The sequence below is a fragment of the Delphinus delphis genome, chromosome 19, assembly GCF_949987515.2.
Source record: "Delphinus delphis chromosome 19, mDelDel1.2, whole genome shotgun sequence".
NCBI classification, from domain to species: domain Eukaryota; kingdom Metazoa; phylum Chordata; class Mammalia; order Artiodactyla; family Delphinidae; genus Delphinus; species Delphinus delphis.
In genome coordinates, this window is record NC_082701.1 from 28,940,039 (window position 1) to 28,956,291 (window position 16,253).

The 16,253-nt window shown below is 37.7% G+C and overlaps 1 protein-coding gene across 8 annotated transcripts in view; it reads right to left on the minus strand.

Moving 5' to 3' along the window:
- INTS2 (integrator complex subunit 2) overlaps positions 1-16,253 on the minus strand; it is a 53,582-nt gene that overhangs the window by 21,427 nt on the left and 15,902 nt on the right. For all 8 annotated transcript variants that reach the window (XM_059997299.1, XM_059997306.1, XM_059997300.1 and 5 more), the window contains exons 10-15: positions 12,899-12,970; positions 12,697-12,811; positions 10,374-10,442; positions 7,679-7,813; positions 6,144-6,320; positions 4,657-4,765 (exon numbers count right to left, since the gene is read on the minus strand). In XM_059997299.1, the coding sequence (XP_059853282.1) occupies positions 4,657-4,765; positions 6,144-6,320; positions 7,679-7,813; positions 10,374-10,442; positions 12,697-12,811; positions 12,899-12,970 (677 nt within the window). The remainder of the gene's footprint in view (positions 1-4,656; positions 4,766-6,143; positions 6,321-7,678; positions 7,814-10,373; positions 10,443-12,696; positions 12,812-12,898; positions 12,971-16,253) is intronic.

A 16,253-nucleotide genomic window follows, 5' to 3' on the forward strand; every position in this document is an offset into this window, starting at 1 on the left:
ACTTAACTTCCCTGTGCCTCAGTGTTCTCACCTGTTATATAAAGACAACAACAGTACCTATCTCACAGAATTGTTGTGAGGGTTTACATGAGTTAACAGGTGTAAAGAGCTTCAAGTAGTGTTTGGCACATAACAAGAACGCAAATGTTAGCCAGTATTATTAAGATCTAGAGTCCCCAAGATCAACTTAGGGTAAAGTATCAACATTTAAGTTTCTGGACCTATGAAACTGAAGACAAAATCCTGTTCACATCTTAATAATTCCATCAAAGAACTAGCAGCCCATGAAGCCCTACCTAAAGCAATTATTTCTCTTTAACATCTCTGTGAAATACAACATCAAGGATACTTAATCTTCCAGTAAAAGACTAAACTATAATTATGAAAGGCCTATGGGAAGATCATTGGTTTTATATATTCAACATGAGCAATCACACTTCCAATTTTCTTCCAACGTGTCGCTTTCAAAGATTCAAATCTGAGGCTTCCCTGGTGGCGCAGTGGTTGAGAGTCCGCCTGCCAATGCAGGGGACACGGGTTCGTGCCCCGGTCTGGGAAGATCCCACATGCCGCGGAGCGGCTGGGCCCGTGAGCCATGGCCGCTGAGCCTGCGCATCCGGAGCCTGTGCTCCGCAACAGGAGAGGCCACAACAGTGAGAGGCCCCCGTACCGCAAAAAAACAAATAAATAAGTAAAAAATTAAAAGGGTAGATTAAAAACATATGATTCCAACTTTGTGAAAGTTATCATATGTGCAAAGACTAAAGGGTTTTCTAGCAAAATTCTATGGTGATTACCTCTGGGCAGCAGAATTATGGGTGGTTTTACTTTGGTCTTTGTACATTTTTCACTTCCTCAATTTCCTCCAGTAAACACACTTTTAATAAATGTTTTTATTTTAAAAGCCAGTTCTTTTGCATTAAGATATGAAAGCAATCAGGTAAATAAGTTTAAAATTCTTATACGGTTACTCTACACTACAATCATTTAACTCTTAGAACCTTTTTTGGTCAAACTTGATTTTACAGCACTGAAACTTCAAGCTGCCAAGAAAAAACATCTGCCAGTGTTTGCTTAAAGGTTTTTGCATTTTGAAAGAGGCAGTTAGAGTTAACTTTCTTCTAGGAAGAAAATAATTAACTATCGGGTGCAAAGAAAAACTTCAAGTTCAGGAATTCAGAGGCAGTAAACATTACAGTTTCCCAAATACCACAGTATGTGTCTTGTTCTGCTGCTGACAAAGGAGGAAACTTCACACGAAACGGGACAGAAGCAGAAAAGGCAGCCAGACCCTGTTTTTAAATGAAGTTAAGCTTGAGGGAGAGAGTTAAGCAAGTAATACTTTTAGCTACTTAGGAGTGAGACTGTGTTTAGGATCCCACTGGCTGCTTTAAGAGCAGATAAACAGTTTCTCATATGTTCAATATTCATTAGTATTGTTTTTACTTCAAAAGCATGTAAAAACAAACTTTTACCTAGTAATAAAGTCTTCAGATATAATAAATAGGAAACATTTTTAAGTATAAAAACTGGAAATATAATGGTAATGCTCATATTTTAATTGGGTATTAGTACACAGGGATTTATTGTATTATTATTTCTTACACATATTCTTTTGGATCAATACACTATTTAACTAAAATTAATATATACACATGGATTATAAATATTTTAAAACAAATCAAAAATATGCATATGTGAAAAAATATGTACATATACAAACCCATTTTTTAATGACTGTGATATTCTAATACTTGGCTCTATCTCAAGTGTCAGAATTCCATATTTGAGCTTCTACAGCTACCTGGTGGCTGCTAATAATGTTTAATATAAAGACCAAAACCACAGACCAGTTAACAAGCTACTGAAACTACAACACAACTTCACAGGTAGGAATAAATTTGAGGAAGAATACTTATCTTTTTTGGCTGTGGAAAAGCAAAATTCTCTCATGTTGTGACATATTCTCCAATTATTTATTCCCTGTGGAGATAAGAAACTAGACTAGAAAAAAATCTCCTGAACTATGGGAAAAAATTCTCCAAGGAAAGGTTGATCCCTCCATCTGTCTTCTACATCCCATCTCCTCTCACTTATCAAGGACATCCCTCCAGGAATTCTCTCATCAGTCTTCCCTCTCTACTAGATTACTCCCAACAGAATACAAACATTCTCTTAGCTCTTTCACCTTAAAAAGAAAAAAAAAAAAGTCCTCTCCTGACCTCATTTTCCTCTCCAATTATCACATTCATTTCTCTCCTTCTCTTTACAGTTCCTCAAAAGAACTGTCTGTACGCACTGTCTCCAGTATATCTCCTCTAATTTTCTTTTGAATCCACTACAATCAGGCTTTCATCCTAAAAACAAGTGTTCACTTTACTAATAAAACTGTAAAGGTCAAAGGACCTCCAGCAAGCTATATGCGGTCATCAGCTGAGTCCTAACCTTACTTGATCCATCAACATCATTTTACACAGGTGATCTCTCTCTCCTCTTTGAAACATTCTTTCCTTGGCATCCAGGACAACACATCCTCCTGAGTCTCCTCCTACGCCTTCCCGTTTGGTAATCTTACTTAATGTCATGATTTTAAATACCATATATATGCTGAAGAATCTCAAAGCTTCAGTGCTGGTATCTCCCCTAAATTCTAGGCCAGTATTTACAACTGTTTCCATAACATCCCCACTTGAAAGTCTATCAGACATCTCAAACTCCATACATCCAAAACGAGCTTCTGATCCCCCACATACCTGCTCATTTATTTCAGTCCATAGCCATTTTATAGGTTAGGCCAAAAGCCTCCACATCAACCTTGGCTCCTGTCTCTCAAACCTCATGAATCCATCAGCAAAACCTCTCAGCTCTACCCTCAAAATACATATACAGGGACTTCCCTGGTGGTGCAATGGTTAAGAATCTGCCTGCCAATGCAGGGGACACGGTTCGATCCCTGGTCCAGGAAGATCCCACATGCCACAGAGCAACTAAGCCCCTGCAGCATTACTGAGCCTGCGATCTAGAGCCCACGAACCACAACTACTGAGCCCACATGCCACAACTACTGAACCCCGCGTGCCTAGAGCCCATGCTCCACAACAAGAGAAGCCACCGCAATGAGAAGCCAGTGCACCACAACGAAGAGTAGTCCCCTCTCGCCACAACTAGAGAAAAGCCTGCGCGCAGTAATGAAGACCCAGCGCAGCCAAAAAAGAAAAAAATACATATACACTGCTACCAGTCCAGACCACCACCATCTCTTGCCTAGAATCTTAGAAAAACCTAACAACTTTCCTCTAATCTCCCAGTTCCTTTTCCAAGACTCAATCCAGGCTGGGTTGTACTCCTAGCCTAAAATCCTTAACTTTCCAATTAAGATCCATCAGACTATTGCATAAAGAAGAGCAGCTTCACACGAACCAGGGTTGAACTGAGCATGTCATTGGGGACTGGGATACATAATCTTTAAAGGTCCTTCCAGTCCAAAAAATTCTGAGTGACCTGTTAATTCTGCATGGTATATACACAAAAGTTGGCTACACTAGTCTCTGTACTTTTCTGTATTAAGATTTTTTTTGCTAGACATTAAGTTAAACAAAAACTAAGGGTGTATCTTAGTCCCCTGCTACAGTATTAATGGTCTGAGTTCTCCCCAGAATACCTCCTCGTAACTCATTCCTCTACTATCCATTAAATCACAAGTGTCATATTCCTTAACAGAATTCATTACATGTGGATAAAAGTGGGAGCCCCCTAATGCTTATTATTAGCCCATCTTGTCCCCGATATGACAAAGACTATAATTACAGTTGTGGTATATCATCTGTACAACCCTGACACCTGTAGTCAGAAAAGAAAGCAGCTGAGAAATGCACAGAATACTTAAAACACAATACTTCAGGAAAATAAAAGAAACTGGTCTGCCACACACTGAAGAGTAACTTTAATTTATAACTTTCAAAAAGTAAAACCACTCAGCTATGACAAATTACCTCCCTTAAAAGAATTCTCCCTGCATTATATGCCTTCGACTTTTTAATGACACTCTTTGTGTTTCAAATATGGAACTAAATATATTTAACAAGCCTAAAATACAGGTGAATATTCTTTTTCAAATAGAGGAAAACGTACTACTTTATACTGATATCATTTATGCTAAATCTAACCTTCTGATATTATATGAAATAGCTAAGTCTGAAAGCCTAGTTCAGTGATAATTTCAATGGCAAAGGAAAACCTACTACTAGTTTTTTCTACTGCTTTGATTAGACTGTTACTCTTCACACTAATGGAAGGAAGAATAGGGCACAGATTGAAATCAAGTAAAAATATTTCAGTTGCAGTTCCTTTAGGTTTATCTCTTAATTTACATTTAGTTAGTAAGGTCACTAAAATTGTTAAAATACAAACAATTCAGTTATCCATTAATTCAGCCTGCTAAAAGCAGCACTGAGCCTTAAGAGGTGGCTATATGCCCACACATACATGTATTTATGCATCAGAGTACACAATGCCTCCATTGCAAAGACTGTAGAATGATGCTGGAGCTTGTTAGAATATTTGACCTTATTTTCTCATACAGCAGCCTAGAGAGTAACAAAATATAAGCAAATAAGATGAACTATCACTAGAAACATTCGCCTATGCACAACTTACCTAAAGTCTTTGTGTTTGCTAGGAGAGCTTCTTCGTAAGACAGTGTATAATAAAGCACCAAAAGCTGTGCTGTGATACTGAAACGCGGATTAAGGCGGATGTTGTCACCCTGGAGGTAATATTATAAATACTTTAAAATACTGTTAAATTTCATGAGTGCTTTTTGATAGCAAAAGCATTCAAAATAGATTATTCAGTGTTGCTGCTCCCAAGCTGGAACAAGTTGGGAGAAGTGTTGCTGTGTTCGCATTAAACTCAAAGAGACAACTTGAAGTCTAAGTTAAATTTGAGATGGCTTGGGAGATGAAAAGCAACATGCTTAACAGTTTTTAAGATAGGAAGGGGCTTCCCTGGTGATGCGGTAGTTAAGAATCCACCTGCCAATGCAGGGGACATGGGTTCGAACCCTGGTCCGGGACGATCCTACATGCCGTGGAGCAACTAAGCCCGTGCACCACAACTACTGAGCCCACGTGTCACAACTACTAAGCCCGCGCGCCCTAGAGCCCGTGCTCAGCAACAAGAGAAGCCATCGCAATGAGAAGCCCATGCACCGCAACGAAGAGTAGCCCCCGCTCACTGCAACTAGAGAAAGCCCACGTGCAGCAACAAAGACCCAACGCAGCCAAAAATAAATAAAATTTTTAAAAAGTTACTGTTTTTTTAAAAAAAAAGAAGATAGGGCTTCCCTGGTGGCACAGTGGTTGAGAGTCCGCCTGCCGATGCAACGGACACAGGTTCGTGCCCCGGTCCGGGAAGATCCCACATGCCGCGGAGCAGCTGGGCCCATGAGCCATGGCCGCTGCGCCTGCACGTCCAGAGACTGTGCTCCGCAACAGGAGAGGCCACAATAGTGAGAGGCCCACGTACCACAAAAAAAAGAAGATAGGGAAAAAAAGGCAACAGCAGCCCCATCAGGCTGCTTCTCAAAAAGCTTTACAGGAGTCTCAAGTATTATCTGAAATTACCACAAAGAAAATAATTCCTAAAAATGATATTGGACAGTTAAGTATATTTGGAGAAAAAAGATTTTCTTCAAGTTTTCCATTAATAGTCTAGGTAGATCTCAGATCCCCAGGAAACTAAATAAAGCTGGTTGAATGTGTGGAAATGTCATGTAGTCCGTTGGTAAACACACAACTTCCACAGCACTCCTTAAGCTTTAAAATGGAGCTCCTGGGACTTCCCTGGAGGTCCAGTTGTTAAGACTCCATACTCCCAATGCAAGGGGCACAGCGCGGCCAAAAAAAAACAAAAGGAAAATGGAGCTCTTGAAAGAATTCCTCAAAAAGTGCCTATTCAACAAACTACTTGGAACTAATACCATTCTTTTAATATTTATAAGTAATCTAAAAAAACTGAATACCATCTTAAATTCAGAACCACCTAGAAGTTGTTCTCCTCTAATAATCAGGGAAAAAACATGGAGTCAGTCCAAAGAATAAAAGAAAAATAAGCTAATAAATGTAGAAAAGCCACTATTTTACCCCAATGACTCCTTGGAAAATATTGAGTATCTCCTGTTCTGTGACTGGCTGATTTGTGGCTTCTGGATTAGATTTAGATGCAGGAGTAAGTATAGAATTTATGTACACGTCAATCAGAGGAAGTAGTTGAGGATGGAGTGGAGTGGAGGTTTCACAGAGCTGTCTATAAATCCAGTCCTAAAAAAGAAGGTTGCAGGCACCAAATCAATTATGGCAATAAGAAAAGGCAAGCAAAATTTTAAAAGCACATATAATATTACATTATTTATGAATCAGTGAAACTATTAACTTTTAGCAGTTATTAATTATCCAGTTTCACAGTTGTCTTTGATTTAAAAATAGGAAATACTTTTATACCCTAAAGTTGAGAATACCGTGAAGTGGAAGATAAATCTAAAATGATGAGTTTTGAGTTTGGACTTCGGGTTTTTAATCTATTAGTTTTCAAGTAGTGGGAAAAACACTGTTAAGTCCCTTCTATATCAGTATTTAGAGCACCATATGTGTTGTTGTAGAAGACCCCACAACAGAAAGAAATTTAGCGAGAGGGACAGCTCTCCACAACAAACCCTCAGACAGATTAAGAAAGTGACTCTGACAACCACTTATGGGAGATTAACTATCTACACAAATAGAGGCCAAGAAGATACGCTGGGTGTGCATTTGGACTCTTAATTCTTATCTATTATATTGCTAAAAATATAAAGAAGCAGACGATACAATCAAGATGGAAAATAACTTCACTAAATCATGATAACAAGGATAATTAAATGTGATATATCAATGTATATATTGTTCATGGTTCTTTATAAATAAAATTGCCTCTTAGAAATGGTCCAAACAGAGTTCTTTTACCTCCTGGAGTTCAGCCTTTTCTTTAGAGGACCTTTTAACCGTTTGGTATAGCCAACTACATAACAAATTGAAAACATATCAAAAATATGTTCAAGTTAGATGTTAGATATCCTTATGACAAATGTACAAATACTGGTCATGGCTAACCAGCAACTTTCTCAGTTTGGTGAACAAAACCAAGTACAGAAAACGGCAATTTTTACTAAGGTTTAATGAAATAGCTAAACGATATTACTGAGAATTTAAAAGGTACTAGTGTACATTTTGTAAATAACTGAACAGTTATACTGTTTTAAAAATCTGAAATTGGGCTTCCCTGGTGGCGCAGTGGTTGAGAGTCCACCTGCCGATGCAGAGGACACGGGTTCGTGCCCCGGTCCGGAAAGATCCCACATGCCACGGAGCGGCTGGGCCCGTGAGCCATGGCCGCTGAGCCTGCGCGTCTGGAGCCTGAGCTCCGCAATGGGAGAGGCCACAACAGTGAGAGGCCCACGTACCGCAAAAAAAAATTTTAAAAAAAAATCTGATATTGAGAGCCTAATTACTATAACTATATAAACGACTAGTAACTAGACACACTTCACACACGAAACCCACAGCAAAGGTCTACAAACTGAAACGGAACTGGGAAGAAAGCACTAACTTAGGTTGTAGCTGGAAATATAAATGTAAGGTCATACTTTTATTGATACTTTGTGCTTTGTAAAGGAACGACTCCTCAGAAGCTGGTAAATACAATGAATAGGCAAAAATCCAGTAATGTTGGCACTCAGGTTGCTGGTGACAGGGACACGAACTGCATGAGCTGTGACAACCTAAAAGGGAAAAATAGTATTAATACATATGACAGAACCAAATATAAAATTATTCTGAAAGAGGGAGGATTAGCCAGTTAGACTGTCAAAACTTAATACAAATGTGGTCCTCAGGAAGGAATGATAAAAACCAATTATTACGTGATTTAATTATTTTTGAGTGATGAGGTAGCATCATACAAATATTTAGGTATTTGTAAAGTTCTCTACATTTTAAAAGTTGCTTCTGAACACAGATATGTTGATGGGGGTTAGAGTAAGGTTAAAAAATATATAAAATTTGGAATCATAAAATCTGGGCTCAATGACTTTAGCTAAGTCATTTTATCTTCTGAGTCTATTTTCACATCTACAAAACGAGACAATATTGTCTTACTTGCTTCAAAAGGTTTTTGCGAGAGGGAAATAAATTTCTTTGGAAAAATATATGTGACTTATAAAGTATCACATAAATATAAACAGGAATTTTTATTGTTATTCTCACTGTGTCATGCACAGACCACTAATTGTCTTTCAGAGACCCTCCCCAAAGGTGTCTTCCAGTTAGTCCAAACTAAACACATGAAAAATAACTTATGAGTCTCCTACATCCTATGTGTGACTGTTATGTGGGAGTGTATGTGCATTGATGGGAGAAGGCAGAGTTTGGTAAAGGAATGAGAATTTTTTTTTTTTGGCTGCACCACACAGCTTGCATGATCTTAGTTCCCTGACCAGGGATTGAACCCACGCCCTTGGCAGTGAAAAGGCAGAGACCTAACCAGTGGACTGCCAGGGAATTCCCGAGAACATTAATTAAACTAAAAGAAGCAAGAATTGGGCTTCCCTGGTGGCACAGTGGTTGAGAGTCCGCGTGCCCCGGTCAGGGAAGATCCCACATGCCGCGGAGTGGCTGGGCCCGTGAGCCATGGCCGCTGAGCCTGCACGTCCGGAGCCTGTGCTCTGCAACAGGAGAGGCCACAACAGTGAGAGGCCCACGTACCGCCAAAAAAAAAAAAAAAGAAGCAAGAATTACAGATCTATGAGTATTTTCAAATATTTTATTTTTTAATATATACATATTTTTGTATTATGAGATTTAAATCGATAAATGAACCTGGGAACTAATTTTATTTATTTTCTTAATTAATTTATTTATTTTTGGCTGCATTGGGTCTTCGTTGCGGTGCATGGGCTTCTCACTGCAGTGGCTTCTGTAATTGCAGAGCAGGGGCTCTAGGCACGCGGGCTTCAGTAGTTGTGGCTTGCAGGCTCCAGAGCACAGGCTCAGAAGCTGTGGTGCATGGGCTTAGTTGCTCTGCAGCACGTGGGATCTTCCTGCACCAGGGATCGAACCTGTGTCCCCTGCATTGGCAGGCGGATTCTTAACCACCACGCCACCAAGGAAGTCCCAGGAATTAATTTTAAATTTTAGCATAGTCTCCGTCAAAGACAAAAACCCTAATTCAAAAAGATACACGCACCCCAATGTTCATGGCAACACTATTTACAATAGCCAAGACATGGAAGTGACCTAAGTGTCCATTAACAGATGAATGGTGTGTGTGTGTGTGTGTGTGTGTATGTGTGTGTGTGTGATGGAATATTACTCTGCCATAAAAAAGAATGAAATAATGCCATTTTTATCAACATGGAATGACCTAGAGATTATCAAACTAAGTGAAGTAAGTTAGAGAAAGAAAAATATTGTATGATACCACTTATATGTGGAATCTGAAAAACAGTACAAATGAACTTATTTACAAAATAGAAACAGACTCATAGACATAGAAAACAAACTTATGATTACCAAAGGGGAAGGATGGGGAGGGATAAATTGAGAGTATAGGATTAACAGATACACAGTATCATATATAAAACAGATAAACAATAAGGATTTACTGTATAGCACAGAAAACTATATTCAATATATTGTAATGAACTATAATGGAAAAGAATAAAAAAAGAATATAGATATATACACATATATATGTATAACCATATCATTTTGCTATATATCTAAAACTAACACAATATTGTAAATCACCTATAATTCAATTTTTAAAAAAGAAAAAAAAAAAGAATAGTCTCCATCACTGGAAAAATAAAATATCATTAGGATTACCCATGGACAAAAGTGCTAAAACTAAATAAGAACAGGTAAATACTAGAATAAGAAATTTAGACTCTAGCTTATCATCTAGTTAGACATGCACCTCACAGCTGAAAAGGTTTAAATAGGTTTCTATGTTATTTTTCTCCTGACAATACCAGTTGATTACCCTATGTGAGACTGCTACCATCAATATCTAAGACTATATTCTTAAGTATCTATTCAAAGTCTCCAAAATATGTAAATTTATTTATTACATGCTTTTGTATGTAGTAAATAGCTTTAAAAGTAAATTTTAAATAGGATTATTCTTTACAGAAGTTTCTAAGATTAAATAAATCATCACTGGAAACTAAAAAGGAATTTAAAAAACTATATAATGCTCCTAAACTGAAACATACAAGTTTTTCCCCAAAGAATGTTGTAAAAGAAAGTTAAAGTACCTAAGAATAAAGTTAAAAGAAGTACCTGCTCAGTAAAAATTTCCTGTGTGAAGATAGTCTTCATCCTGCTCAAGGAGCTTGGCTTAATTACAATCTAAAACAACCAAAAGAATTTCAACAGCATGTGAAAATAAAATATATAAAGCACAATTTTCTCTGGTAAATTTATTATCTAAAATGACTGTGATATATAAAATTAATGTTCAAATACTCTATTTCAGAAGTAGCTTCTCAAACCCAACATTAAAGTGTGGTTTTCCTCAGAAACTGAACCAACATATAAAAGTACTTAGTAAATATACCATTATTGGCATTTCAAGTCAGTAGGAAGAAGTGGATTATTCAATAAATGGAGGTAGGATAGCTATCTTTCTGGATAATACCTATAAAGATTTGCACATGACACCATACCCAAAATCAACTCCAAATGTATTAAAAATTTAAATTTAAAACATGAGGCCACAAAAACACTAGAAGAAAATATAGGTGACCGTTTCTATAAACCTAAGGAAAGAAAAACATTTCTAAGCAGAAAAACAAAGTAAGAATCACAAAAGAAATATTTAATGTATTGAACACATTGAAAATAATAATTTTCACATGGCAAAAAAGACTGGGAAAAATCAACGGCGACATATTATATTGTACTTCTCCACTTCTTTTTTTTTTTTTTTTTTTGCGGTACGCAGGCCTCTCACTGTTGTGGCCTCTCCCGTTGTGGAGCACAGGCTCCGGACGCGCAAGCTCAGTGGCCATGGCTCACGGGCCCAGCCGCTCCGCGGCATGTGGGATCTTCCCGGACCAGGGCACAAACCGTGTCTCCTGCATCGGCAGGCGGACTCTCAACCACTGTGCCACCAGGGAAGCCCTGTACTTCTCCACTTTTAAAGACAATAAGGATTATAAGATGCACCACAGATTTAATAGTAGCTTTTCAAGAAAAAAAGAGGTGAAACACTACCACATTAACATTACACATCAACTGTGAAATGAATCCCAGTTTCAATATTGGGTAAAATATGTCTTGAAATCAATGAAATATTGGGTTGGCCAAAAAGTTCCTTCGGGTTTTTCCATAAGATGTTATAGAAAATCCCAAAGGAACTTTTTGGCCAACCCAATATGCTATATAAGGCATAAGAGCATATCATTTACATATAAAGAGCCCTTCTGAATCACTAAAAGGAAAAATAAATCAATAAAAATCCCTATAGAAAAACTGGGACATCAATAAGCCTTTCACAAAAGAAATAAACCAGCTAAAACACATAGATTTTTTAAAACTACCCAAAAAAACTTCTATATAAACTGTAACTATAAAAAATAATAACCATAGTTTTACCAGTAATCAAAGAAATGCAAAATAAGTAAGACGATTTTTCACCATATTTGCAAAGATTAAAAAGAATGGTAATGCCCAGTGATGGTGAGAGTTTAGGAAAATAGGCACTCTCATTCACTAATGAGAACAGTTAAACTGGTATAATCTCTCTGGAAGATAATATGGCAATACACATTAAACAGCTTAACATCACCATACTTTTACTTAGTACTGCTTTCTAGAACTTCATCCTAATAATCCAAAAAGTGTTTGAAGATATACATGTATGAGTGCCTGTGCGTATATTTACATACATAAGGATATTCATCTAAGCATTATTCAGAAACTGGAAAATCTACATGGCAAATAAGAAAAGATCCATTAAGAATATCATGATCGGTCCATATGATGAACTACAATGCAGCCATTAAAAATTAGGGCTTCCCTGGTGGCGTAGTGGTTGAGAGTCCGCCTGCCGATGCAGAGGACACGGGTTTGTGCCCCAGTCCGGGAAGATCCCACATGCCGCGGAGCGGCTGGGCCCGTAAACCATGGCCACTGAGCCTGCGCGTCCGGAGCCTGTGCTCCGCAACGGGAGAAGCCACAACAGTGAGAGGCCCACGTACCGCAAAAAAAAAAAAAAAAAAAAAAATATTATATTGTATTAGAATATTTATGGATATGAGGAAGTACTTATCATATATTGGTAAATTCATTAAAATTACAAAATATGTATATCAATTTAAAGAAAGAACAGATACCAGACTATTAACAGTACCTGATATCTCTGAACATGGAATTATATCTTTCCCTTCTTTATTGTGTTTTCTAAGTTTTCTACATAGAACACCTATTATTCTTGTGAATAGTGTTTTCATAATGTATTTTTTCCTAAGAGCTCTTGATAGTTTCAAACTATTAAACAACTAAAATTATTTCAAAATGAAAACAATCTATTTACTTAACATTACAAGAAAATGTCCAGCTTAGAAACACCGTCTTTAGAAAGAAGATAAAAAGAAATTACCTTCATCCCCAAAGTAGAACAGACCAAGTCAATGATAGCACTAAGTTGGTTGCTATGAAAGTACATAGCAACCAACAATAACATCTCCCCAAAAGAAGCAGAGACGCCTGAAGTACTGTTGAAACAGAAAAGAAAATATGAATTTCCAAAGAAAGGGATAAGAAAAACTTACTTAGCTAACTGAAACAAAAAGTCGTCTTACCTTTCAAAATAAGCTTCTTCTTTTATCATCCAACTTAGCCACACTACCATTAGCTGCTCCTGTTCAGGCGTACTATATAAAACATATCAGAAGTCACTGGTTTAAGTCAGATATACTAGCATAAGAATAAAACATCATTCTGGAATTATTTTTGGTAGAAATTATTTTTTCCTCAAAATAATGGCTTGTTGAATTGGCCATTAATTGTCATTGAGATATGAAGCAGTTCTACAAAAGAAGAATGAGAACCTTTACTTTTCTCTATGAATATGAATAGTCAAACCCTCTCAAAGTCTCAGTTACTGCATTTGAAGGTTGGAGAGAGTAAACGTCCTCACATTCCTTGGAAAAACAAAGGTCCTTTGGGATTAAAATGTTAGGATAACTAACTGTACATACTAACAGCTGATACTTATTTCATATAGAAAAAAATCTAGTGTTAAAACTTAATCATCAAAAAGTCACAAACTGAGTACAAGGACAGTAATAACTCAGACCATCTTTTACCTGGAAAATGAAATTTAGTTTATAGAAGCATTTTGAGCAGAACTCAAAATGACAGAGAAAAAAGTGATCACTATTCAAAAAGTAAAAAGAAACAGGCAGGGGCTCATCAGATATGAAAAATGGTTATAAAAACACACCAACAAGAATGACTTGTTTAAAGGGAATAATTATGATTTTTAAAAATAATTTTCATTGATCTCCTTCTACTTCATTGCAGTGTAAACAGGTAAAACGAAAAGCAACTACAAAGCCTGCTACCCAAAGCTAAGAAAATTAAAAAGGTCACTCTCACCCACACCTAAATCATTCCACTAATAAAAGACAGTGTTATGTAGTAGAAAGATTACAGCTTTAGAGCCTGCCAGATCGGAGTGGGAATCCCATCTCTGCTAATCACTGTTAGTGTGACCCTGAACAAGAAATTTAAATAATCTTTTTGAACTTTAGCTTTCCTATGTATAATATAAAGATAAAAATACCCACCTTACAGAAGTAATGAGGATTAGAGACAATGCTTAGAAATTACTTCAGGTTTTATATATATATATAAAACTGAATCACTTTGCTATACACCAGAAACTAACACAACATTGTAAATCAATTATAATTTAATAAAATAAATTTTTTAAAAAAGCAAGAAACTACTTCAGGTAAAGAGAAAAGAAAGTACTTCATTTCACGTACTTAATTTCATACCTTCCTGAAACACACAATTCAAACTACATTAAAGGGATTTTCTTAAAAGGCATAAATGCATAGGATGATGATGAGGGACAACACCACAAAATATTGGAAGACAGAGCCAATACAGATGAGTGATAACTGACTTAGCAGACCCGAGAAAGCAGAATACTAAACTGACAGGTGGGAAAACCAATCTACCACTTACACCACAGAATCCCCAAAGGCCTCAGAAACTGACAACTCCAGGCAGTTCTGGGAGTGAGAATGAAGACAGAAACTAAATATAGACAGTCTATATGAGCAGTAGACCTCCAAATCACCTCCATTCTTCACACCTAGATGAATACCCATCCCCCAGTAGAGAGGAGACTAGAGATCTATTCTCTGGATATAGTAAAAGAGGGTGTCTCTGAACTGACGGACAATCAGGGATATCTAGAGCACCTTTCTGAAAGTAGAAGAATTATGTGAATGCTTATACTGCAGTCTGAGACATCCCAGCCCTTAACCCTCACTTTATTTATAGGCCTCCACTCCCCAAGCAAGACAATAGTCTTCTCTAAGACTCTGAAAAGCCCAAGAGTTTCCCATCTATGCATTCAGAAGTTCTAACCTGCTTTTTAGTTTCCCACTTTTAAATATGAACAGACAATCAAGAATTACCAAACTTGAAAAAAAGCTTCTAACTTGAAAAATATAGAACAAAAAAAGGCAGAAAAAAAGAAACTTAGAGAAAAGAAACAGAACAAGTAAAACCCCTTCAATCATTTTGATTAATATCAGAGAAACCATGCCACGATGAAGCAGTAGACAGTATAAAAAAGAAACAGGGCTTCCCTGGTGGCGCAGTGGTTGGGAGTCCGCCTGCCGATGCAGGGGACGCGGGTTCGTGCCCCGGTCCGGGAGGATCCCACGTGCCACGGAGCAGCTGGGCCCATGAGCCATGGCCGCTGGGCCTGCGCGTCCAGAGCCTGTGCCCCGCAGTGGGAGAGGCCACAGCGGTGAGAGGCCCACGTACCGCAAAAAAAAAAAAAGATCAGAATAAAAAAGAGCTCTTAGAAATTAAACACTAAATAGGATTAGAGGACAAGGTTGAGAACAAATCCTAAAAGGCAGTATAGGCAGTGTCTTTCTGAGGTGACTGAAATGTTCTAAAATTACATTGTGGTAATGGCTGCATGATTTTGTAAATATACTAAAAACTATTATATTGTTTATTAAGTTGTACACTTTAAAATGGGTGAATTTTATGGTATGTAAATTGTGTTTCAATAAAGCTGTTTTTTAAAATGCAGAACAAGACAAAGATAAGGAAAATAAGAAAGAATAAGAAAATAAGATGATAATTTTAGGAAGTCCAATATCCAAATAAGAGGAGGTTTCAAACAGAGAAAACCCATGTGGTAGATATTACCAACAAACTAGTTCAAGAAAATTTCCTAGAACTGAACACTGTGAGTTCCCAGGTTAAAAAGGCTAACTAAATACCTAGGATAAGGGCATTCCCTGGAGGTCCAGTGGTTAGGACTCAGAGCTCTCACTGCCAGGGCCCTGGGTTCGACCCTGGTCGGGGAACTAAGATCCCACAAGCCATGTGGCGTGGCCAAAAAAAAAAAAAAAAAAAAAAAACCTAAGATGAAAGACAAAACAGACCCATACAAAGGCATATCATCCAGAAATTTCAAAACCCTAGGGACAGGGCTTCCCTGGTGGCACAGTGGTTGAGAGTCCACCTGCCGATGCAGGGGACACGGGTTCGTGCCCCGGTCCGGGAAGATCCCACATGTCACGGAGCGGCTGGGCCTGTGAGCCATGGCTGCTGAGCCTGCGCGTGCGGAGCCTGTTGCTCCACAACGGGAGAGGCCACAACAGTGAGGGGCCCGCGTACCGCAAAAACAAAACAAAACAAAACAAAACAAAAAACCCTAGGGACAAAAGGCTAATCCTACATGACTCCATATTTAAAAAGAACAAGCCACAAAAAGGACCAGGAATCAGAATGTCATCAGATTTCTCAACAGTAACATTGGAAGTTAGAGGACAATAGAGCAAGACTTTCAAAATCCTCAAAGGGAATTATTTCCAACTTAGAATTCTATACCCCATCAAACTATCAATCAAGTGTCAAAGCAGAATAAAGACATTTTCAGACATACCCAGTCTT